The sequence below is a fragment of the Prunus avium genome, chromosome 1, assembly GCF_965620075.1.
Source record: "Prunus avium chromosome 1, drPruAviu1.hap1.1, whole genome shotgun sequence".
Taxonomy (NCBI): Eukaryota; Viridiplantae; Streptophyta; class Magnoliopsida; order Rosales; family Rosaceae; genus Prunus; species Prunus avium.
In genome coordinates this window covers 61,744,982-61,767,296 of record NC_142284.1, presented here as the reverse complement: position 1 = coordinate 61,767,296, position 22,315 = coordinate 61,744,982, and the positions used below count along the sequence as shown (strand labels likewise).

At 36.4% G+C, this 22,315-nt stretch overlaps 4 protein-coding genes and 1 pseudogene across 6 annotated transcripts; 4 read left to right on the top strand and 1 right to left on the bottom strand.

The window, feature by feature from the left end:
• Positions 1-78: 78 nt before the first annotated feature.
• Positions 79-2,847, bottom strand: RAB11C (RAB GTPase 11C). Its single transcript, XM_021968896.2, has 2 exons — positions 2,593-2,847; positions 79-778 (listed from the first exon to the last, which is right to left on the bottom strand). The coding sequence occupies exons 1-2, from the start codon at positions 2,755-2,757 to the stop codon at positions 293-295; spliced, it is 651 nt and encodes a 216-aa protein (XP_021824588.1). The 5' UTR covers positions 2,758-2,847; the 3' UTR covers positions 79-292.
• A 3,300-nt stretch (positions 2,848-6,147) lies between these two features.
• Positions 6,148-8,361, top strand: LOC110765653 (putative xyloglucan galactosyltransferase GT14 pseudogene; annotated as a pseudogene).
• A 1,039-nt stretch (positions 8,362-9,400) lies between these two features.
• Positions 9,401-13,284, top strand: LOC110765654 (elongation factor 1-gamma-like). 3 transcript variants are annotated; one of them, XM_088246898.1, is made up of 8 exons: positions 9,401-9,589; positions 10,043-10,192; positions 10,275-10,335; positions 10,419-10,471; positions 10,633-10,734; positions 11,224-11,737; positions 12,030-12,430; positions 12,616-13,284. In XM_088246898.1, exons 1-7 carry the CDS (start codon positions 9,581-9,583, stop codon positions 12,407-12,409), a joined length of 1,269 nt encoding a protein of 422 aa, XP_088103024.1. In that variant the 5' UTR covers positions 9,401-9,580; the 3' UTR covers positions 12,410-12,430; positions 12,616-13,284. The 3 variants fall into 3 exon arrangements, with proteins under 3 accessions (XP_088103024.1, XP_088103023.1, XP_021824524.1); XM_088246897.1 differs by having other exon boundaries at positions 12,552-13,284; XM_021968832.2 differs by having other exon boundaries at positions 12,030-13,284.
• Positions 13,285-14,162: 878 nt separating this feature from the next.
• On the top strand, positions 14,163-17,461 carry LOC110765648 (elongation factor 1-gamma). Its single transcript, XM_021968814.2, has 8 exons — positions 14,163-14,273; positions 14,400-14,445; positions 14,899-15,048; positions 15,131-15,191; positions 15,275-15,327; positions 15,488-15,589; positions 16,071-16,584; positions 16,878-17,461. The coding sequence occupies exons 2-8, from the start codon at positions 14,437-14,439 to the stop codon at positions 17,255-17,257; spliced, it is 1,269 nt and encodes a 422-aa protein (XP_021824506.2). The 5' UTR covers positions 14,163-14,273; positions 14,400-14,436; the 3' UTR covers positions 17,258-17,461.
• Positions 17,462-18,184: 723 nt separating this feature from the next.
• On the top strand, positions 18,185-20,437 carry LOC110765603 (uncharacterized). Its single transcript, XM_021968750.2, has 3 exons — positions 18,185-18,425; positions 19,189-19,453; positions 20,186-20,437. Exons 1-2 carry the CDS (start codon positions 18,350-18,352, stop codon positions 19,425-19,427), a joined length of 315 nt encoding a protein of 104 aa, XP_021824442.2. The 5' UTR covers positions 18,185-18,349; the 3' UTR covers positions 19,428-19,453; positions 20,186-20,437.
• The last annotated feature ends 1,878 nt before the right edge of the window (positions 20,438-22,315 follow it).

Genomic DNA, 22,315 nt, shown 5'->3' with positions numbered 1-22,315 from the left:
GCAAACATCACTTTGGCTCCGACCTGTGAAGTATTTTCTACAATACAAGCCAAACCTCCTGAGGCTTCATGTTCGATGTACCATCCATCTAATCATCACTGTTATATACCTAATGAAATATAGCCCTTATAGAAAAATTCTGGGCAACAGATAACAAATTATAGTTCAACAAGGAAGGAATAAGCAAAAAAGGAAAGAAAAAAAAAAGAGTTTAAATTATAAACCACAAACAGATGGAAGAATCGGAAAGAGGAAGACAACAAAAACAGGAAAACTCAAAAATTAATCAACTTTAGGATGAAGAACAGCAAGTCTTCTTTGTATTGACCTCTGATCCTCCGGTGACTGCAATAGTCTTCCCTTCTTTAATGCTTGCAGGTGTTGGCTCATCTGATGAAAGAGACTTCTTGCTAATAATCCGGTATATCTCTGCAAGAATTGTCTGGAAAGCCTTCTCAACATTGATTGCTTCAAGAGCAGATGTTTCAATGAATGAAAGGCCTTCTTTTTCGGCATAACCCTGGGCATCTTCTGTGGCAACCGCACGTAGATGCTTCAGATCAGTCTTGTTCCCGATCATCATGATCACAATGTTTGAGTCAGCATGGTCTCTCAATTCCTTCAGCCACCTGCTCACATTCTCAAATGTTGTTGGTTTTGTTACATCATAGACAAGTAGAGCTCCAAGGGCGCCTCTATAGTAGGCACTAGTAATTGCTCTATATCGCTCCTGTCCTGCTGTGTCCCATATCTGAGCTTTCACAGTTCTTCCCTCAACCTGACAAAGAGAGCAGATGAGTACTCATCTTTTAATAAAATAGACCAGAAAGCTCAGTTCTTAAAAAGGTAATTGAAGGCAAGAACTCAAGAACTGAAAAATATAGTGGAAAATGACACATGACAGATTAGGATAAAATCTGAGGAAATTGTTAACTTTTGGTTATTTGTATTGTAAAATATGTCAAAATTTGTGTATTTGCGTTGCGTAATGGATAAATAATCATTGAGGATCACTGAGGTATCAAGTCTTTATTAAGTGTAAGCCAAAATATTGTCTTTCATCCACTCTCAAGTCATGATGCTTTTGCAAGAGGGAGAGCTTTTCGACGTGATTCTAATTGCAAATGAGGTGGTGGACGATAGAGGTGATACTTTGTTGGATGAACCCGACCAATCCAAACTTTGGACTACTTGGGGAAGAATATTTAGCAAGTTCAGCAAGCACGAACATAATCTCTTAACTTGAGTAAAAAGTTGGGGAAACATAAGAAGAGGAATCTCCATCACAAGCAACTTGAGAAACTTATACATGAAGGTTAATACATATTCATATATGAGGAAGGACCGCGCAGGTTTAGGATTGAGCATCTAGGGATTTTAAGAAATGGTGGATTTTTGGATTGACCTAGGGATTTTGGATGTCCTTTTAGAGGCAAAAGGGTTTGGCAAAAGATAAAGAGAGTGATGCAAAATTATTTGAAATCTGTGAATTTTTTGGTGATGATAAACGGGCGGCCAAGGGAGAAATTTGAAGCATCTAAAACCTATGGCAGGGTGATTCCTTATCAGCCTTTTTGCTTACTCTGGCATTATGCTTTAAGCCAGTTAGTGGAGAGAGTGCTAAAGCCTTGAAGAGCTCTATATTGGAAAGGGCATTTCGGTGGATATGGATAGAGGGGCTTTCAATTGGTTGGTGTGTCAGGAGGTATTGGTATTTTCAGTTTGTTGACAATATCTTCTTTTGTTTTTGGGGATGAGAAGATGGTTTTTAATCTAGTGCCTATCTTGCTACTAAATATTTGTTCACCTTACTTTAATAGTATTTCTGTTTCCTTTGAAAAAACGTTTAAATCAGAATCTTTATGAAGCTAAAATTTTCGTATTCCGAAAGTGGAAACTGAGTTTCTTTCTCTCTTTGTTTTTCAAAATTAAAGTCCGGTATATAAATTTGGTGTCAACATAAAATGTCACGTCAAAAGAGATGGAGTGAAGATCATCTCCAATGAAATGATTAGCACTAACACTAAAATGCATGCAAAAATTAAAACAACCAAATGAAATACAGAATCATTTCATCAATCAAATGCTTTGTATATTAGATAAACAATTCTATGCGCATTGTTTCTCTTGTTTCAGTAAAAAAAACTCCATCTTTATTCCACATTGTTCAATTCTTGAACTAAAAATAATAATAATAATAATAATAATAATAATAATAATAATAAAGTAACTATATGCTCCGCTTAGATTTCAAAAGAAACAGTAACCAGATCAAAAAAATTGAGCTTGGTCCTCTATAGAGTGAAGAAAACACAAAATTGAATCCCCCGCCAAGATTTCAACAAACCCATTACTATGACCATGAAAACTAGCAGATCTGCAACAATTTCACATTATACAAATTGAAAACCAATCCAGATCCTAGTTCAATTACGCATTTCTAACAAAACCCAGATCCAAATTCAACCAAAAATGCATTAAAAAACAAGCATAAAGAACGAGATCAAATCCGGTTTCGTAACAAATACAACCAAAATTGGGTGTGTAGATAATATATATATTCACAGGGAAAAAGAGGGAGAAATGGTGGACCTGGAGAGTACGGGTGGCAAACTCGACGCCAATGGTGGACTTGGACTCCAAGCAGAACTCGTTGCGAGTAAATCGGGAGAGGAGGTTCGATTTCCCTACGCCCGAATCGCCGATTAATACCACTTTGAACAAATAATCGTATTCCTCGTCCGGTCTTCTCGCCATATCTCTCTCTTTCCTTCTCCCCTGTTTTTTTCTTTTCTTTCTTATTTTCGAATTATTTTCTTTAATTCTTCCCAAAACAAGAAGAAAGAAGAAAGAAGAAGGAGCAGCAGAAGATGCGTGTGGGTCCGAGGAAAAATCAAAAGCGGTGATGTGGGTTTGGTTGGCATTTTGCAGAGATAGTTTTTTGAGTCCAAAATGCCCCGGCCAGTTTAAGTTTTTACCCCAAATAACCCTGCCAAGTCTAATGGTGGGTTCCTCTCTTGTTTATATTGGAAGGAAGGGTAGAAAGGGAAACGAAAATAAGAAGAATGGAAAGACATTTTTGAGCAATTCGGAAGCCTGTCTACATGATTGCGTTATGCTTATGCATGTGAAAACAGTTGTCATATGTCTTCTTTATTTTTTTGTCCAAAAAAAAAATGTCTTCTTTATTTATTTATTTTAGTCGAGGTGAATATGAGCTCCTGTGTTTGAATCTTCTCTCACTAATATCGCTTCAATCATTAATAAAATTAAAAAGATTGTCGTTTTCCACACACACAAAATTTCAATAGTGGGACATAATGGATCAATAAAAGCCGTCGATTTTATAGATGGTGAACCAACAATATTAATGCATTCAAGGGTATTACGCATTGCAAAGGGCATGTTGCTAAAGTAATTAACAGTATTTATCCATACATTCTTAGGTCCTAAGTTCGACTCTTCTTTTCTTAAATATCGTTTGTATAAAATAAAATAAATAAAGTGTTGCGGATGGATAGGGACGGCAATTTTCCCCGTAGGTAAGAGTCTTCTTCAACGGTATGATGGACAAAAAACAAGTATGGGGATGGGTACGGGAAATTTATTGGGTATGCTATTCAGGAAGGGGTGAGGATGGAATTTTAATCCCCAACCCAAACCCTCCCTGTATAGTATATATAAATATGCTATTAAAGTGATTGTACGGACTAAGTTTTATATTATTATATTATATACTTATACATTTATACAAATCTTAAGCCACACTACTTATTTATTTAGTTAACTTCCAATATATATATATATATAAACATTCTTATATTGTCTTATAAGTATATATTATATATATTCATTATCTTGCATTAGTACTTATTTTTTCAACAAAGTAGTTATATATTAGTTTTTGAGTGCTGCTAAACGAACCCTAAAATTAACTGAGTACACCCTATGATCTAAGTACACCCTAATATTTTAATTAAAATGTAAAATTAACCAAGTACATCCTATAAAACTACCACAAATACCCCTGGTACACCCTAATACTTGTAGCATTATTTTATAGTTGATTTTCAGCTTGATTTTTTTAAATAGTGTTTATAAATCTTTGACTTTTCATATGGATTTATGCTTCTACTAAAACTGTTGACACTTTTTTTGCAATTACAAGTTCTTGCAATCACCACCTCTTTCGTTAAAAACACAATAGGACAAATGGGAAATTAAATACAAATTATCTCATAACATTTTTTGTGTTGGAAGAAGCCAAATGAGCCCATCATAATTACCCATGCACGAAGCTGAGACAAACGCATGGAGATTTATCCATGGCTCCAAAAAAAAAAAAAAACATGCTTTTGGTTGTTCAGAGAGGGTCTAGGTAAGTCAGATTGATTTTCATATTCATAAAGAAACTTTGACTTTGATTCGGTTTCTTTTCTTATTGCTGATTGGGTAATTAGGATGATAAAAGATTGTTGGAGCATAAATACAAAGAACAGGAAGAAAGAAACAGCACAAACGATTGCAAAAGGTTGGCAACCAATTAATCCAAGTTGCCAAGAAATAGTTCTGAGAAGAAAGAAGGAAAGCTTCATCTGCTCCAAGCCATTCTGACTCGCGGATCACAAAGATGAGAATAAAGTAATCTCTTAATTAGGGCTGAATATGGTTAATAAGGTGTACTTATTAAAATTATATTTGTTTCATAATTCCACATATCCTTTTTGGTCATTTTATATTAGGGTAAATCAGTAATTCAATATATATTTTTGTAGTAAGGTGTACTCAGTTAATTTTAGGGTTCGTTTAGTAGCTCTTTCGTAATGGGTTGGGTCGGGGAACCCATTCCCCAATGAAGGTGGGGATGAGGAATCCCCGATATGAATATTACGGGTATGAAGGCAGGGATAAGGGAAAAAAGCTTAATGGGGATGGGGATGGGGATGAGAATGACATACCCACCTCTGATTCGACCCATTGCCATCCCTACGAATGGAGTTGTCATATAAAACAAATGGTTCAAATATTTATTATATGAAAATTATGATAATTGAAAGAAAAAAAATTGTCCAAGATAATTTATAAGCAAATAAAAATGTTGGAACAGAGAAAAAAAAATCACAGGACAAAAGGCACGTAACAATCAAAATTATGGTTTGATAGGATTATTTTTTAGGTTATATGAATATGACTCTTCAAATTTGATTGGCTTGACATGTCTACAGAGTTGATTCATCAACTGGATGAATCAGTCCGGCGCTCATTACTTCAAACATGGCGGCTTCCAAAGTTTCTCTTTGCTTCCCAAACAATGCACAACAACATGAGTTCTTTATTTTTCTAACAAAAAATGTTCCAATTTAATCTTGTAATATACAATATTTTATGCATTTTTGTCAGTTACTGGTCGAATATGAGACCTCATTCAATCAAATGGAAACAGATATCACTAGATCAACCAAAGACTAGTTGATACAAAGATCTTAAAAGAAGGATATTCCGTATATTATCTAACTTTCGGAAAGCTTTTGTTGATACAAAGATCTTAAAAGAAGGATATTCCGTATATTATCTAACTTTCGGAAAGCTTTTGTTTGTGTTTTTTTATTTTCAAGGGAAAAATAAGTAACAAAAATTAACTCATGCTATCAAAATTTACCTCTTATAGTTCATTCTTGCAAATCTGTTTATAAATAGAAACTATATGGAAAAATATATTGCAAAATTAAGGCAAAATCATTCTAGCTCAACCCTTGAGTTAAGACCAAATCATTATTTTCTCACAGATCCAAAAATAAAATCCGATGTTTAGAAAGTAATAAGTTTTATGTTACTCCAGTTAGGATTAGACTTGGTTTCGATTCTCTTTCTTTATTAAAAAAAAAAAAGTTTATTAGATCAAACGGACAAAAGACTACCAAAAAAAAGAGAATCATCCCAATAGCAGTACGGTAAAATACTTTATATAATTACTCTGAGTTGACTTTCAATTGAAAAGAAAAATTACCCTTTTACAATTGACTGTCGATTTTTGATAATTAATTGGATGTCAATCAGGATGCTGGTTAAATATGTGAACACCATATATGTTGAGTCTTCTAAATTGGAATCTGTTTTTCTGTGGAAAATTCTTGGTAGTGCACAGTAAAGGATAAAGAGTAAAACAAACCGCCTTCACCAGAATGATACATACATATATGGATTTTCATGAGTTGGTTGTTTATGCAATTCTTCTAGCTCAACCCTCAAATTAAGACCAAGTCATCATTTTTATTCTTTTTCTCTCCCAAATCCAAAAAAATCAATCCAATGGTCAGAAATAAAGACTCCATGATTCTTACCATGTTCAATTGCTCATTCTCAGTCAATTATTTATTTATATGATTTCCTCTGAAGATTCTGAAAATGAATGCATTAGAAGGTTTCATATAATACCATAGTTAACTGTATTAATGGGAACGTCAACCTATTAACACTTCCTTTCCTTCTTCGACAATTCATTTCTTGCAACTTTTTCCTCTCTCTCTCTCTCTCTCTCTCTCTTGTTAATCTCATGAAGTGTTCATATGATCAAAACTGATGAAGAAGAGGCTGCAGGTTTTCATGGAGAAATCGTCGATTGCCGTAAAGTGCCGTAGTCAACTCTGGTTTGTCCTAATAGCTTCATTTCTTTTTGTCTTCATATTGCTTTTATCAGACTATTCTGCTCTAAGTGCTGGACGAAATATACAAGGGGTCACCTATTATATCACCAACTCTGCAAATGTAATTGTCAACCAAGACCATTCTAGCTCTCCTCCTCATCAAGATCATACAACTCCAACATCATCATCACCCAATGAAAGCAAGAGTTGGCTGACCCTTGATGTCACAAATTCAACTACTACGGCAAATAATAATACTGTCAAGTCTGTTGTGATCAATAATCCACCAGTACAACCTATGTCTAGTGGGATTGGGAAGAATATCTCTGATTCTGCTTCTGATTCGTGTTCGGGTCGATATATTTATGTTCATAATCTTCCTAAGAGGTTCAACCAGGACTTGCTCAAAAATTGCCATTCACTTCAGAGATGGACTGATATGTGCCCCTACATATCAAACATGGGACTTGGTCCTAGAATTAAGAATTCTAAAAAGCAGCTAGTTGGAAATGGTTGGTTTGCTACAAACCAGTTTTTATTGGAAGTTATTTTTCACAACAGGATGAAGCAGTACAAGTGTTTAACCAATGATTCATCATTGGCCTCTGCTGTCTTTGTACCCTTTTACCCTGGCCTTGATGTGGGACGATACCTCTGGGACTATAACATATCAATGAGAGATGCTTCTCCTCTAGAATTTGTGAAGTGGCTTTCGCATAGGCCGGAATGGAAAAAAATGTGGGGAAGAGACCATTTCTTAGTTGGAGGAAGGATTGCTTGGGATTTCAGGAGGCAAACAGACAAGGACTCTGCTTGGGGTTCCAAGCTTATGTTCTTACCTGAAGCCAAGAACATGACATTGTTGTCGATCGAATCCAGCTGCTGGAACAATGAGCAGGCAATACCATACCCAACATACTTCCATCCCTCCAAGGACAGTGAGGTGTTTGAGTGGCAGAGAAGAATGAGAAAGAGGAAAAGGCGGCACCTCTTCTCCTTTGCTGGTGCTGCAAGACCTGATTCGAAAGATGGTATCAGGGACATGATTATAAACCAATGTCAATCTTCAACCTCTTGCAAACTTGTAGGCTGCCACGGTGGTGCAAACAAGTGTGATGACCCCCTAAATGTGATGAAGGCATTTGAAGCATCAGTTTTTTGCTTGCAGCCTTCGGGGGACTCATACACGCGGCGATCAACGTTTGATTCCATCTTGGCAGGCTGCATTCCAGTTTTCTTCCATCCCGGTTCGGCTTATGTGCAGTACTTGTGGCATTTCCCCAACACCCCATCCAAATACTCTGTGTTCATATCAGAAAAAGATATCAGGGACCAAAAGGTGATGATCAATGAGACATTGCATAGAATTCCCAAGCGTCAAGTATCAGCAATGAGAGAGGAGGTTATAAGGTTGATCCCAAGGGTATTATATGCAGATCCAAGAGCACCAAGATTGGAGACAGTTGAAGATGCATTTGACATAGCAGTTAAGGGAGTGCTTGACAGAGTAGAGAGAATTAGGCGGGACATGAAAGAGGGTAAGGATCCTGGTATTGCTTTTCCAGAACTAAACACTACAAAATTTGATATGCCTGGTCCTGGGGGAGAGAGAAAATTGAGGATCTTTAGACAACACAAGAAAGAGTAGATTAATATCTTGTATTTGCAGTTGCAGCAACAATTTTTTTGTTTTCATTTGAATCATCAGAACCCTATATACCAATGTGCAAGATTTGTTTTTTCTTTCTCAAATATGTGTTTGTGGGTTTAATTTTTGTTTACAATGCACATATTCGATTTGTTTATGGTAAATTTGGTTTTGACCAATGATTATTGTCAACTTTGGTTCAAATTTTGAGACCCCATTTGAAGTGTTATCTTCTCCATGAGTAAATTCATATCCACTCTTCACTTGTTCAAAACCATTATGAGAGTGATTAATTGGTCCAAAGCGGCAAGAACAATTGAAAATATAGTTCAGGCCAAAGCATGGAAAATATAGTTGGCAAAATTTCAAGGGCTATATAAGAAGGTGATGAAAAATATCGTCCGCGCGGCTTTACCGTGGTAATTTTAAAAAATAAATAGCATAGCCGCGCGGCTATACAAGTTTTTACTTAGCTGGGCGGTCCTTTTATTCCCATTAATAGTATAGCCGAGTGGCTATAATTGTTTTACACGTGGTTGCCTTTTTCTCCACAATTAGTATAGCGGCGTGGATATACTTGTTTTACACGTGGTTGACTTTTTGTTAACTAATAGTATAGCCGGTCGGCTATATTCGGGTTTTTTCTTTTAAAAATAGTACAGCCATGCGGCTGCATTTGGTTTTTTTAAATAAATAGTACAGCCTCGCGGCTATACCTGTGTTGACACGTGGCTAAACCGTATAGCCGTGCGGCTAAACTCTCACAATCGGGCTTTTTTAGACAAAAAATTAGTATAGCCGTATATCGTATAGCCGTGCGGCTGGACTCGAGTTATTTTATTTTATTTTATTTTTTACGAAATAGTATAGCGGAGCGGAAATTGAATACAACAACTCCGAAGTGTAAATTAGTTCAAATACAACTACTCTATATTTTAATATTTTAAATGGTACTTTATTATATTTAGAAGAAAATAGAAAAGTTATTGGATGTGTCAAGAGGAAGTTGAATATCCAAGATATTATCTTGGTGGCGCGGTGGGGTTAAATTGGGTCGGATGGTAGGGTGGATTGAAATATGACCCGACCCATACACGCCTATAGTCATTTTCAGTCGCAACAAAAACCCTCTTCTATATTGTCTCTTGCTCTCTCACTGAATTTCTAGAGAAAAAACTTCTCTTCTCTATCTTTTTTTATTGTTATCAATTACTGAACAGAAGACTTCAATTTTGGCTTTGCATGTTTCAGATCTCTAGTCAGAGCGAAACGTTTTTCCGCAAAAGCCATGGCTCTGGTGAGTTTGTTTCTTTGGGCGTTTTATTGTGAATTGTCTCTGCTTTTACTGCAGTTCATGTCTTATCGTTCATAGTGGTCGATTTGTGTTTGGTTTCATCTTAAAAGTTCTTAATTCTAAGATCATGTGTGATTTGTTTTTCCCCTTGATGTTGGATACAAGTCAATTTTGAATCTTCTTAGTCGGATTTGTTTTCAGAATCAAACTTTATTTGCACTAAATGTTTTTTGATCTGATAGTATTGGTGGAATATTAAAAATAATATTATAAACCCATCTGAACACATGCAATTTTGGGGGTTTGTTTTTCTTTTTGTCGCTGAATTTGAGTCTGTTACAGTTTATATTATCCTCTGTAGAAATAGCTTGATATGCTATTGATTTCAGCTATTTGTCATCAGTAACAATTTTCTGGTCCTCCTTTACTAATAGATATGTATGATCTACTTTGCAGGTCTTGTATGCAGTGAAGGGACACGAATATGGCTTCAAGACCCGCATAGTTGCGGAGTACACTGGTGTAAAAGTTGAACTTGCACCTGACTTTGAGCTGGGTGTCACCAACAAGACTCCTGAATATTTGAAGTTAAACCCTATTGGGAAGGTAGACTGTTGTGTGATTTCTATTTACTAAATTAAATGCTGGTTTGGGTTTATGTTTTAATGGTTCTATGATATAATTCTAGGTTCCCCTGCTGGTAACACCTGATGGTCCCATCTTTGAGAGTAATGCCATTGCACGTTATGGTAAGGCTATAATGTTTATCTAATTACGTTTATAAAATCTTATTGGTGTACTGTAAATTAACTTTGTTTATGTCTGGCTTCAGTTGCTCGCTTGAAGGCTGACAATCCTCTTATTGGTTCTTCTCTGATTGATTCTGTAAGCAACTCTATTTCTGTCTGTTGTTTTTTTGTGTGTAAACCTCGAGGCTCGAGTGCAGTTTTATTTTATGTGTTTTAATTTGTCTCAATCCTGATGAATGAACCTGCTTCTGATGCTTCTGCCCTTTTTTATGCTTACTATTATATGTTATTTATTAGGCCCATATCGAGCAATGGATTGATTTTGGATCATTGGAGATTGATGCTAACATAATGAGCTGGTTTAAACCAAGATTCGGATCTGCTGTGTACCTTCCTCCAGTAAGTTACATATTCTTGAACTTGTTTTCTGACTTTGGATCATGCGCCTATTTTGTTTATTCTTTTAAGACTTAATTCAAGTTGATCATTTAAAATAGAGACAAGAATAGACCTATCTTTGTCTTTAGTAGTAGGGCAACAGAGTAGAGATTAATGGATTATGTTAATTATTTTTTCACTATGCTAGTTGGGCTTTGTAAGGCCTGTAGCAAGGGATCCAGTTAGGTGTGAAAGTCAGAAAATGCAATCTTGTTATCTCCCTTGGTCTAAATGGACCATTAAAATCTAGAGGCACACATATGACTAAATTGGTGTGTGAATTCTTTTTCTCTGATATAATGACCTGATTTACAGTCTAGATAATCTAGTTTTTTATGATCCCCCATTCATTCCTGCTGCCTTGATGGTTCATTGGAGTCTGTCTGCTTTGCTTTTGTGTGAATTATGATGAAGTCTGTTTGGCGTTTAATTTTTATGTTTTCTATTTAGGCTGAGGAAGCTGCGATTTCTGCTTTAAAGAGAGCACTAGGTGCCTTGAACACCCATCTTGCTTCGAACACATACCTAGTTGGGCATTTTGTAACCCTTGCTGACATTATTGTCACATGCAATTTGTTTTGGGGGTTCACCAAGCTCATGACAAAGAGCTTCACTTCGGAATTCCCCCATGTTGAGAGATACTTCTGGACCCTGGTCAATCAACCAAACTTCAAAAAGGTAATGGGTGATGTCAAGCAGACTGAATCTGTTCCACCTGTTCCATCCGCAAAGAAGCCTTCCCAACCCAAAGAAACTAAATCCAAGGCCAAGGAGGAGCCCAAGAAAGAAGCCAGAAAGGAGCCAGCAAAACCCAAAGCAGAAGCTGCTGAGGAAGTGGAAGAGGCACCAAAGCCAAAACCCAAGAATCCTCTTGATCTGCTGCCCCCAAGTAGTATGGTATTGGATGACTGGAAGAGACTTTACTCTAACACAAAGACCAACTTCCGTGAGGTTGCTATTAAAGGTAATTATCTCAATGCTTGGTTATTGTCATCACACTTAAACTTTCAGTGGTGTTAGGTGACCACACAAGCCAGGCTCGGCTTCCCCAACTGATATTGTCATGGGACCATTTCTGTCACGTATATTACTTTAGGAGTACTCTGTTCGGATTATGTTCTCAAAATTTAGAAACATTGAAATAATTTGGTTTGTTTGCCGTTGGCTCCTCTTTGGAATGTAGAAAGTCCTAAACATCAGTTGGGTTTGTTAACCTAGAATAGATATTTATATCCTTGCTTCCTTGCTTTTTGCAGGATTCTGGGACATGTACGATCCTGAGGGATATTCTCTTTGGTTCTGTGAGTACAAGTACAATGATGAAAATACTGTATCCTTTGTGACACTGAACAAGGTCGGTGGATTTCTTCAGCGCATGGATCTGGCCCGCAAGTATGCTTTTGGGAAGATGCTAGTGATAGGCACAGAGCCACCATTTAAGGTGAAGGGGTTGTGGCTCTTCCGTGGGCAAGAAATTCCTCCATTTGTGATGGAGGAGTGCTATGACATGGAGCTCTACAATTGGACGAAGGTTGACCTTTCAGATGAAAACCAGAAGGAGCGTGTCAACAAGATGATTGAAGACCAGGAGCCTTTTGAGGGCGAGGCTCTGTTGGATGCCAAGTGCTTTAAGTGAAATATCTAATCACTAGCAAGGGTGTGTTTTTGGTCTGTCCATCTTTTTTTGTTAGGGTTCAATTCCGTGGTCTATTTTAGACAAAGTTAAGTCTTTGGTGTCTTTGAGTGACAAGTATAATTTATAATCCATGTTTTTGCAGTTTGATTTTGGAGAGTGGTTTAGACATTTAAAATGCCAATCTTCATCCTTGTGCAAACTTGTAGGCTGCCACGGTGGTGCAAACAAGTGTGATGACCCCCTAAATGTGATGAAGGTATTTGAAGCATCAGTTTTTTGCTTGCAGCCTTCGGGGGACTCATACACGCGGCGATCAACGTTTGATTCCATCTTGGCAGGCTGCATTCCAGTTTTCTTCCATCCCGGTTCGGCTTATGTGCAGTACTTGTGGCATTTCCCCAACACCCCATCCAAATACTCTGTGTTCATATCAGAAAAAGATATCAGGGACCAAAAGGTGATGATCAATGAGACATTGCATAGAATTTCCAAGCGTCAAGTATCAGCAATGAGAGAGGAGGTTATAACTTATAAGGTTGATCCCAAGGGTAATATATGCCGATCCAAGAGCACCAAGATTGGAGACAGTTGAAGATGCATTTGACATAGCAGTTAAGGGAGTGCTTGACAGAGTAGAGAGAATTAGGCGGGACATGAAAGAGGGTAAGGATCCTGGTATTGCTTTTCCAGAACTAAATACTACAAAATTTGATATGCCTGGTCCTGGGAGAGAGAAAATTGAGGAGCTTTAGACAACACAAGTAAGAGTAGATTAATATCTTGTATTTGCAGTTGCAGCAACAATTTTTTTGTTATCATTTGAATCATCAGAACCCTATATACCAATGTGCAAGAATTTTTTTTTCTTTCTCGAATATGTGTTTGTGGGTGTTTTTTTTGTTTTTTTACAATGCACATATTCGATTTGTTGATGGTAAATTTGGTTTTGACCAATGATTATTGTCAACTTTGGTTCAAATTTTGAGACCCCATTTGAAGTGTTATCTTCTCCATGAGTAAATACATATCCACTCTTCACTTGTCCAAAACCATTATGAGAGTGAGCAATTGGTCCAAAGTTGCAAGAACAATGGAAAATATAGTTCATACCAAAACATGGAAAATATAGTTGGCAAAATTTCATGGGCTATATAAGAAGGTGATGAAAAATAACAGCCGCGCGGCTTTACCACGGTAATTTTAAAAAACAAATATTCTAGCCGCGCTAGGTGGTCCTTTTATTCCCATGAATCGTATAGCCGCGCGGCTATACCTGTGTTGACACGTGGGCACCTAGGAGGGTCCTTTTTTCCCTATAAATAGCATGGCCGTCCGGCTATACTCTCATGTATTTTCAAAAATAGTATAGCCGCTCGGCTATACCCGGGTATTTTTTTAAAACTCTTTTTACACGTGGGTGCCCGGGCGCAAGCCGGGACTTTTTTTATTTTTTATCAAAATCTTATAACCGTACGGCTTTACTCGAGTTTTTATTTTTTTATTTTTTATTTTTTAAGAAATAGTATAGCCGAGCGGAAATTGAATACAACTAACTCCGAAATGTAAATTAGTTCAAATACAACAACACTATATTTTAATATTTTAAATGGTACGTTATTATATTTAGAAGAAAATAGAAAAGTTATTGGATGTGTCAAGAGGAAATTGAATATCCAAGATATTATCTTCGTGGCGCGGTGGGCTTAATTTGGGTCGGATGGTTGGCTGGATTGAAATATGCCCCGACCCATAAACGCCTATAGTCATTTTCAGTCGCAACAAAAACCCTAGCAGTATATTGTCTCTTGCTCTCTCACTCATTTGCATCACTTGTGCTCTCACGGAAGAACGCTCCGCCTCACAGGTCTCTCCCTCGTTCTCTTTCTTTCTCTGCGAGTTGAATTTCTAGAGAAAAACTTCTCTTCTCTATCTTTTTTATTGTTATCAATTACTGAACAGAAGACTTCAATTTTGGCTTTGCATGTTTCAGATCTCAAGTCAGAGCGAAACGTTTTTCCGCAAAAGCCATGGCTCTGGTGAGTTTGTCTCTTTGGGCGTTTTAATGTGAATTGTCTCTGCTTTTACTGCAGTTCATGTCTTATCGTTCATAGTGGTCGATTTATGTTTGGTTTCATCTTAAAAGTTCTTAATTCTAAGATCATGTGTGATTTGTTTTTCCCCTTGATGTTGGATACAAGTCAATTTTAAATCTTCTTAGTCGGATTTGTTTTCAGAATCAAACTTTATTTGCACTAAATGTTTTTTGATCTGATAGTATTGATAGAATATTAAAAATAATATTATAAACCCATCTGAACGCATGCAATTTTGGGGGTTTTTTTTTTTTTCTGTCACTGAATTTGAGTCTGTTACAGTTTATTTTATCCTCTGTGGAAATAGCTTGATATGCTTTTGATTTCAGCTATTTGTCATCAGTAACAATTTTCTGGTCTTCCTTTACTAATAGATCTGTATGATCTACTTTGCAGGTCTTGCATGCAGGGAAGACAAACAAAAATGCTTTCAAGACGCTCATAGTTGCGGAGTACACTGGTGTAAAAGTTGAACTTGCACCTGATTTTGAGATGGGTGTCACCAACAAGACTCCTGAATATTTGAAGTTAAACCCTATTGGGAAGGTAGACTGTTGTGTGATTTCTATTTATTAAATTAAATGCTGGTTTGGGTTTATGTTTTAATGGTTCTATGATATAATTCTAGGTTCCCCTGCTGGAAACACTTGATGGTCCCATCTTTGAGAGTAATGCCATTGCACGTTATGGTAAGGCTATACTGTTTATCTAATTACGTTTATAAAATCTTATTAGTGTACTGTAAATTAACTTTGTTTATGTCTGGCTTCAGTTGCTCGCTTGAAGGCTGACAATCCTCTTATTGGTTCTTCTCTGATTGATTATGTAAGCAACTCTATTTCTGTCTGTTGTTTTTTTGTGTGTAAACCTCGAGGCTCGAGTGCAATTTTATTTTATGCGTTTTAATTTGTCTCAATCCGTATGAGTGAACCTGCTTGTGATGTTCTGCCCTTTGTTATGCTTACTATTATATGTTATTTATTAGGCCCATATCGAGCAATGGATTGATTTTGGATCATTGGAGATTGATGCTAACATAATTAGCTGGTTTAGACCAAGATTCGGATATGCTGTGTACCTTCCTCCGGTAAGTTACATATTCTTGAACTTGTTTTTTTGATGTTGGATCATGCGCCTATTTTGTTTATTCTTTTAAGACATTTGATCATTTAAAATAGAGACAAGAATAGACCTATATTTGTCTTTAGTAGTAGGGCAACAGAGTAGAGAAAAATGGATTATGTTAATTATTTTTCCACTATGCTAGTTGGGCTTCGTAAGGCCTGTAGCAAGGGATGCAGTTTGGTGTGAAAGTCACAAATGCAATCATGTTCTCTCCCTTGGTTTAAATGGACCATTAAAATCTAAAGGCACACGTATGACTAAATTGTTGTGTGAATTCTTTTTCTCTGATATAATGACCTGATTTACAGTCTAGATAATCTAGTTTTTTATGATCCCCCATTCATTCCTGCTGCCTTGATGGTTCATTGGAGTCTGTCTACTTTGCTTTTGTGTGAATTATGATGGAGTCTGTTTGGCATTTAATTTTTATGTTTTCTATTTAGGCTGAGGAAGCTGCGATTTCTGCTTTAAAGAGAGCGCTAGGTGCCTTGAACACCCATCTTGCTTCGAACACCTACCTAGTTGGGCATTTTGTAACTCTTGCTGACATTATTGTCACATGCAATTTGTTTTTTGGGTTCACCAAGCTCATGACAAAGAGCTTCACTTCGGAATTCCCCCATGTTGAGAGATACTTCTGGACACTGGTCAATCAACCAAAATTCAAAAAGGTATTGGGTGATGTCAAGCAGACTGAATCTGTTCCACCTGTTCCATCTGCAAAGAAGCCTTCCCAGCCCAAAGAAACTAAATCCAAGGCCAAGGAGGAGCCCAAGAAAGAAGCCAAAAAGGAGCCAGCAAAACCTAAAGCAGAAGCTGCTGAGGAAGTGGAAGAGGCACCAAAGCCAAAACCCAAGAATCCTCTTGATCTGCTGCCCCCAAGTAATATGGTATTGGATGACTGGAAGAGACTTTACTCTAACACAAAGACCAACTTCCGTGAGGTTGCTATTAAAGGTAATTATCTCAATGCTTGGTTATTGTCATCACACTTAAACATTCGGTGGTGTTAGTTGATCCACACAAGCCAGGCTCGGCTGCTCCAACTGATATTGTCATGGGACCATTTCTGTCACATATATTACTTTAGGAGTACTCTATTCGGATTATGTTCTCAAAATTTAGAAACATTGAAATAATTTGGTTTGCTTGACGTTGGCTCCTCTTTGGAATGTAGGAAGTCCAAAACATCAGTTGGGTTTGTTAACCTAGAATAGATATTTATATCCTTGTTTCCTTGCTTTTTGCAGGATTCTGGGACATGTACGATCCTGAGGGATATTCTCTTTGGTTCTGTGAGTACAAGTACAATGATGAAAATACTGTATCATTTGTGACACTGAACAAGGTCGGTGGATTTCTTCAGCGCATGGATCTGGCCCGCAAGTATGCTTTTGGGAAGATGCTAGTGATAGGCTCAGAGCCACCATTTAAGGTGAAGGGATTGTGGCTCTTCCGTGGGCAAGAAATTCCTCCATTTGTGATGGAGGAGTGCTATGACATGGAGCTCTACAATTGGACAAAGGTTGACCTTTCAGATGAAAACCAGAAGGAGCGTGTCAACCAGATGATTGAAGACCAGGAGCCTTTTGAGGGCGAGGCTCTGTTGGATGCCAAGTGCTTTAAGTGAAATATCTAATCCCTTACTGCAAGGGTGTGTTTTTGGTCTGTCCATCTTTTTTTGTTAGGGTTCGATTCAGTGGTCTATTTTGGACAAAGTTAAGCCTTTTGTGTCTTTGAGTGACGAGTATAATTTATAATCCATGTTTTTGCAGTTTGATTTTGGAGAATGGTTTAGACATTTAAAATGCTATATGATACAATCTTCTCATCAGATGTATGCTTATTTTCTTGTCAATGTTACTGTGAACAACTAGCAGCTGAGAACAGTATTATCAAGTAGTTCCTTTTTGGATATGGTAAACCAAGATCTTACGAAAACGTGTATTTTACCCGTGTCTTTGTGAATGTGTATGAGAAATGGACTATGGACTATTTTTGCAAAATACAATGTTCGTGTGTAATAAAGTGGAGATGAGTGGCTGGGCATGGGACTTGGATTTGGATTTCCTTTCTTGAGAATAGCATTTTCCCACAACTGCCCTAGGATATTGAATTTTCGGGGAATGTTGCCATCAAGAAGCTTTCAACCAAATCAAGAAGTACATTCCTATGACTCTATGATATGAGAAAATTATAATTAAAATCTTATAAAGAATCACAATTACGCGAGAATTTCTAACTCTAGTGCTAACATTTTTTCCATACCTATATAGCAAGAGTGATATGAAAAAATTGCGCAGATCACACTTGGACTGTAGCTAGGAGTTTAAAAAAAAGCAATACTACGTCAAATTCTATTTTTTAAAAATTCCATCAAAGCGAGATACTGCGCAAGTAAACTTTTTTATTTAATTTAAAAAATTAAAAATTAAAAAAATGGGTGGTTTCGTCGCTTGAAGACCTTTAAACGAGGGTGGAATTAGAAATATGGAGAACATGTGGACAATACTAGAAAAAGGCTTTCGTTATTATTCGTGTTTTGAAAATGAAAAGATTTCAAAAAGGAAGAAAAGAACAAAAGAGAAAAAAACACGCAAAGCGTGGTAGCGTGAAGGGAGAGCGATCTCTCCAAAGAGAAAACCTTGACACAGAGAAAGAGAGAGAGAGAGAGAGAGAGAGAGAGAGAGAGAGGGAAAGTTTCACAGAGACTTCTGGAGAGATGAGTGAAATTTGTGGCTGCAGATCGTTGAGTTTGTTTGTATTATTGGCTTCAATTTCTCTACAATTCATCCCAGGTTGGGCTTCTGAAATCTCGCTTCAATTTTAAAATTGTTGAACTTTACATTCCATTCCATTCCATTTTTTTGCGCTTTAATTTTTCTGTATCATGCTTTAATTTATATATGTATTCTATATAGCAAGCGTAATTATTTGTCTTTATTTAATTGTTCTGTTAGTTTTTTTATAATTCTATTGAAATTCTCTTTGAAGTTGCTTTAGGGGTCCGTTTCAGATCACTTATTTCAAATGTTTGGTTTCTGATAAAACTAGAATGAAAGTTCCAAATTTGTTTTTGTTCTTTGTCTTGTTTGTTATTATTAAATAAAAACCCACCTGATGCAAACCCAACATAGTCATTATTTAAAGTGTTATGTGTATGTGGATTATCTGGTTTTGTGGAATCCAAGTACTATAGCTGGATTTTGGAATTGTAGTATTTGCAATCGTAATAGAAATCTATGGTTGAGTGTAGTGGCTTAAAAACTTTGGAAAATGAAAAAATAAACTAAATATGTTGCAACATCCAAACGTTTAAGTGCTTGCTTTGGTGTCTGCAAATTAATTATGTTTTAAGATTCTTGGCGTTGAAGCATCCTGTAAGCATTATACGATCAAATTGATGTGCTATTACTTCAAGTCTTAAAAACCGAACTTACCGTAGACTAGGCGATATTATCAAGGAATGATATATGATGCCTTTTTTGATGATATTATATGATTAATTGTTTCTCATGTAAACAAGACGAGATCTTTTATCTCTGGGGACTTTTATTTCAGGAATTTCTGATGATTCATCGAGTTCCAAAAATGATAAAAAAGCTGAGACGCATTCTACTTCCAGTCACACTGGATCTACGTTGGCCATCATATTCCTCGGACTTGTAGTAGTTGCATTGTTCTCCTTTTTCCTTTTCAAGCTATGGCAAAAGAAGAAACGAGAAGAACAGTATGCCCGTCTTTTGAAGTTGTTTGAAGAGGATGATGAACTTGAGCTTGAACTTGGTCTTCGGGATTGAAAAACTTGGAGTTAATTAAAGTCATGGTGTGCCTCCTATCTTTTTGTTTTCAGCTTTTCAATGTGCAAAGTGTTATTTCTTTCTTTTCAAAATTGGTTTAGGGACATCACTTTATGGTAATTGGCATCAACAATGCAAACATTGCATGAGTAATTTTTTTTCTTTTTCTCTAACAGGCTTTAAGATCTTATCAGTTTTTCAAACTATCCTACAGTTTGAGATCTTATCAGTTTCCAAACTATCCTACAGGCTTTCCTTTGATTTCCCTTTAGAATCTGGGGACCTATGATGTTTTGAGTATCATCAGTTCTTTGGTTGTTGTGAGGGGCCTGTACCTCTTTTCTGTTTGCATCACTTATTTACCATATTTGTGTACTGAATATTGATGATTTGGTATATTCTGGATACCCCTGGGTGTTATGCGGAATCATATACAAACTCTTAAAATAAATTTTTTAATCACAAGTTCAATTAAACTTGTTGAATACTTGTGCACACATGTTGGCATAACTTGAATGCTATTATGTTTACTTCTTTCCCTTTTTTTTTCTTTTTTCTTTTGAGGACTAAAGTGTGAGGGCATGCTTGTTTGATGCGACTATTCTTATTGTGTACCAGAATGTGTGCAAGTATTTATATCTTTCTTGGTGCATCCCTTTCTTACTGTATCCTGGTTTTTAAGTTTGGAAAGTTGGTATCAATGTCTCGTATTGTCTCCATATCCTGGTTTTTAAGTTTGGGGTATCTTTGTTTTGCAGGCTTGAATGGCTTTTGTATTTGAAAAACTCACTCCCATAATCAGGATTGCAGTTTTGTGTCCGGGGTTGAGGTTAGATAATTTCTGTCAATTGTGACATTTGTAATCTTATCAATCATCAAATGTAATTTTTTTTCTTCTTGCTTTTCTGTTTTGTTTTTTTAATATGATTTCATGTGATATGTGAGCTAAGGAAAGAATATTATTTTGTATGAATGCTGACCTTGAATTTTGAATTCACATGTTCGACTAACATCATAGTCCTGACAAGTTGTTTGAATCTTGATATAATTTTGAGATAACTTTAAGTCGTATTAGTCATTGACGCCATCTGCTTTTCATTGGCTGGCATGAATAAGATGACATAAACTTGTGCTTGATACAAATATTGTTCTATCATTCTGCCTTATGTAGTGTGATATTTCCCAACACATGTTGTGTAAGCGTGCGTGGGTGTAGAAAAAAAGGAAGAAACTTCAATTATTTTGAGAGTAAATCAAGGATAGTGTTCATGTATTTGGTAGATGATGCTTCTGGTGTGGGAACCATTCTGTTGCACATTTTGTTGGGGACACCTGCAAGACCTATTGACGAAAGTACAATTGAGTTTATTGAGGCTAAGCTATCACATCCAAGCCAATTTGTTCTTCATTTGAGTAAAGTTTTACTAATTTTTAATGTCTTAATAAGACGTCATTGTTATGAAAAGCAGGCATGAAATTATACTGTTTTATGCACCTGTGTTCAAGATGGTTTACTATTTAACGGTTCAGTGTGGAGGTTATTTGAAAATGACGAGTAGTACAATTTGCCAGTCCAGGACGTCTTTCTTAATTGGAAAACTATTGATCGGAGATTTTGAAGACTGTTATTCCTAGTTATCTTGACCTAGATAGTAGGATCACTTTTAACGTTTAAAGTTGTTCGTTTTCTTTTGATCATTTTATGCTTTCCATAATGAGCCTTTTTACTTTCAGAAGAAATTTGATATTACAGTATTCCAGGCAAATCTTTTATGTTATGGATGAGTTACCAGCACACGCTAATTTCATGTTTTCTCTTTCCATGTGATCATTTTGTGATTTCCATATTGTGTTCTTGTAGAGGAAATGAAATATTACGCAGCTTTGAGCCGCATATTTAATTTGCAGACATTTTTACAGCAGTAGTGCATGTTTTTAGCAATAAGTTTTTGTATTATATCTGTTCTTTACCCAAATTTTTGGGCTTCTTATGCAGCCTATACTTTTTGAATCATCATTCGATTGAGCTTCTTGAAAAGATTGTAGGTTTTTGCTATCTTAGTTTGGAAGTGATCTATGGATGTCTTTATAGCTCTTTCAAAACGGTCTTGTTCTGTTTTTGCATGCTGTCTGATCATAAGATTAGATTCGTATGGCAAAGATGGTTATCAGAGCTTATGTTCGTCTGTGCTCCATTTTGACAGTGCAACAAATGCTGACAAGTGCTTCAAAGTTTTGGAGTACATAGTTGTACTGACTGTTTCCTCCTCCTCTTCTTTCATCTGGCTGATTCAGTCTCTCCCTTTCAACACTCATATGGCAAAGATCAATTTCAATAAACTTCTATTGCGTATTGCCTTGCCTTTTAAAGTAAATGAAAGGTACCTTAGCGAAGCGAGCTGACTGATTTAAACTTTTTACATTCATTTTCTTCTTTCTATTTGGCTTGAAAACTCTTGGAAATGATAAGATCAACAACACTTCATTTTGGTGCTGAAAGATGTGAGACTCCTGGGAGATGATGCTTGGCTGTCTTTAAACTTTTTAAAATCTGCTCTTTCTATTCGGCCTGAAAACCCCCCAAAGTTAAAAGATCAACACTTATTTTTCGGTGCAACATGTGACTCCTGGTAATGATGCTTAGTAATAACACATTTGATCCATGGCCTTAAAGGAAAGTAGTGTTGAATCTTTGAGATGCGTTGAGCATCATAAAAGGCATTTATAAATGTATTATTGTGTTTGGGGATTATCCTTGTTGGGATGTTGTACAACGATTAATATGCAATTCATTTCAATTACCGATGAGTATGAACCATTCATCAGTCATGGCAGCTGCAGCATCAAAGAAAATTTTACATTTCTAGAAATGGTAACAGTGGCACGTA

Bases quoted from the DNA above. Each gene is read 5' to 3' on its own strand.
- RAB11C (XM_021968896.2), bottom strand. From the start codon at position 2,757: ATGGCGAGAAGACCGGACGAGGAATACGATTATTTGTTCAAAGTGGTA. The intron at 779-2,592 runs GTCCACCATTTC...TCTCTTTGTCAG, and splicing joins TTGCCACCCGTACTCTCCAG to GTTGAGGGAAGAACTGTGAA.
- LOC110765654 (XM_088246898.1), top strand. The intron at 10,193-10,274 runs GTAGACTGTTGT...ATATAATTCTAG, and splicing joins AGTTAAACCCTATTGGGAAG to GTTCCCCTGCTGGTAACACC. The intron at 10,735-11,223 runs GTAAGTTACATA...TTTTCTATTTAG, and splicing joins CTGCTGTGTACCTTCCTCCA to GCTGAGGAAGCTGCGATTTC.
- LOC110765648 (XM_021968814.2), top strand. The intron at 15,049-15,130 runs GTAGACTGTTGT...ATATAATTCTAG, and splicing joins AGTTAAACCCTATTGGGAAG to GTTCCCCTGCTGGAAACACT. The intron at 16,585-16,877 runs GTAATTATCTCA...TGCTTTTTGCAG, and splicing joins CCGTGAGGTTGCTATTAAAG to GATTCTGGGACATGTACGAT.
- LOC110765603 (XM_021968750.2), top strand. From the start codon at position 18,350: ATGAGTGAAATTTGTGGCTGCAGATCGTTGAGTTTGTTTGTATTATTG. The intron at 18,426-19,188 runs GTTGGGCTTCTG...CTTTTATTTCAG, and splicing joins TTCTCTACAATTCATCCCAG to GAATTTCTGATGATTCATCG.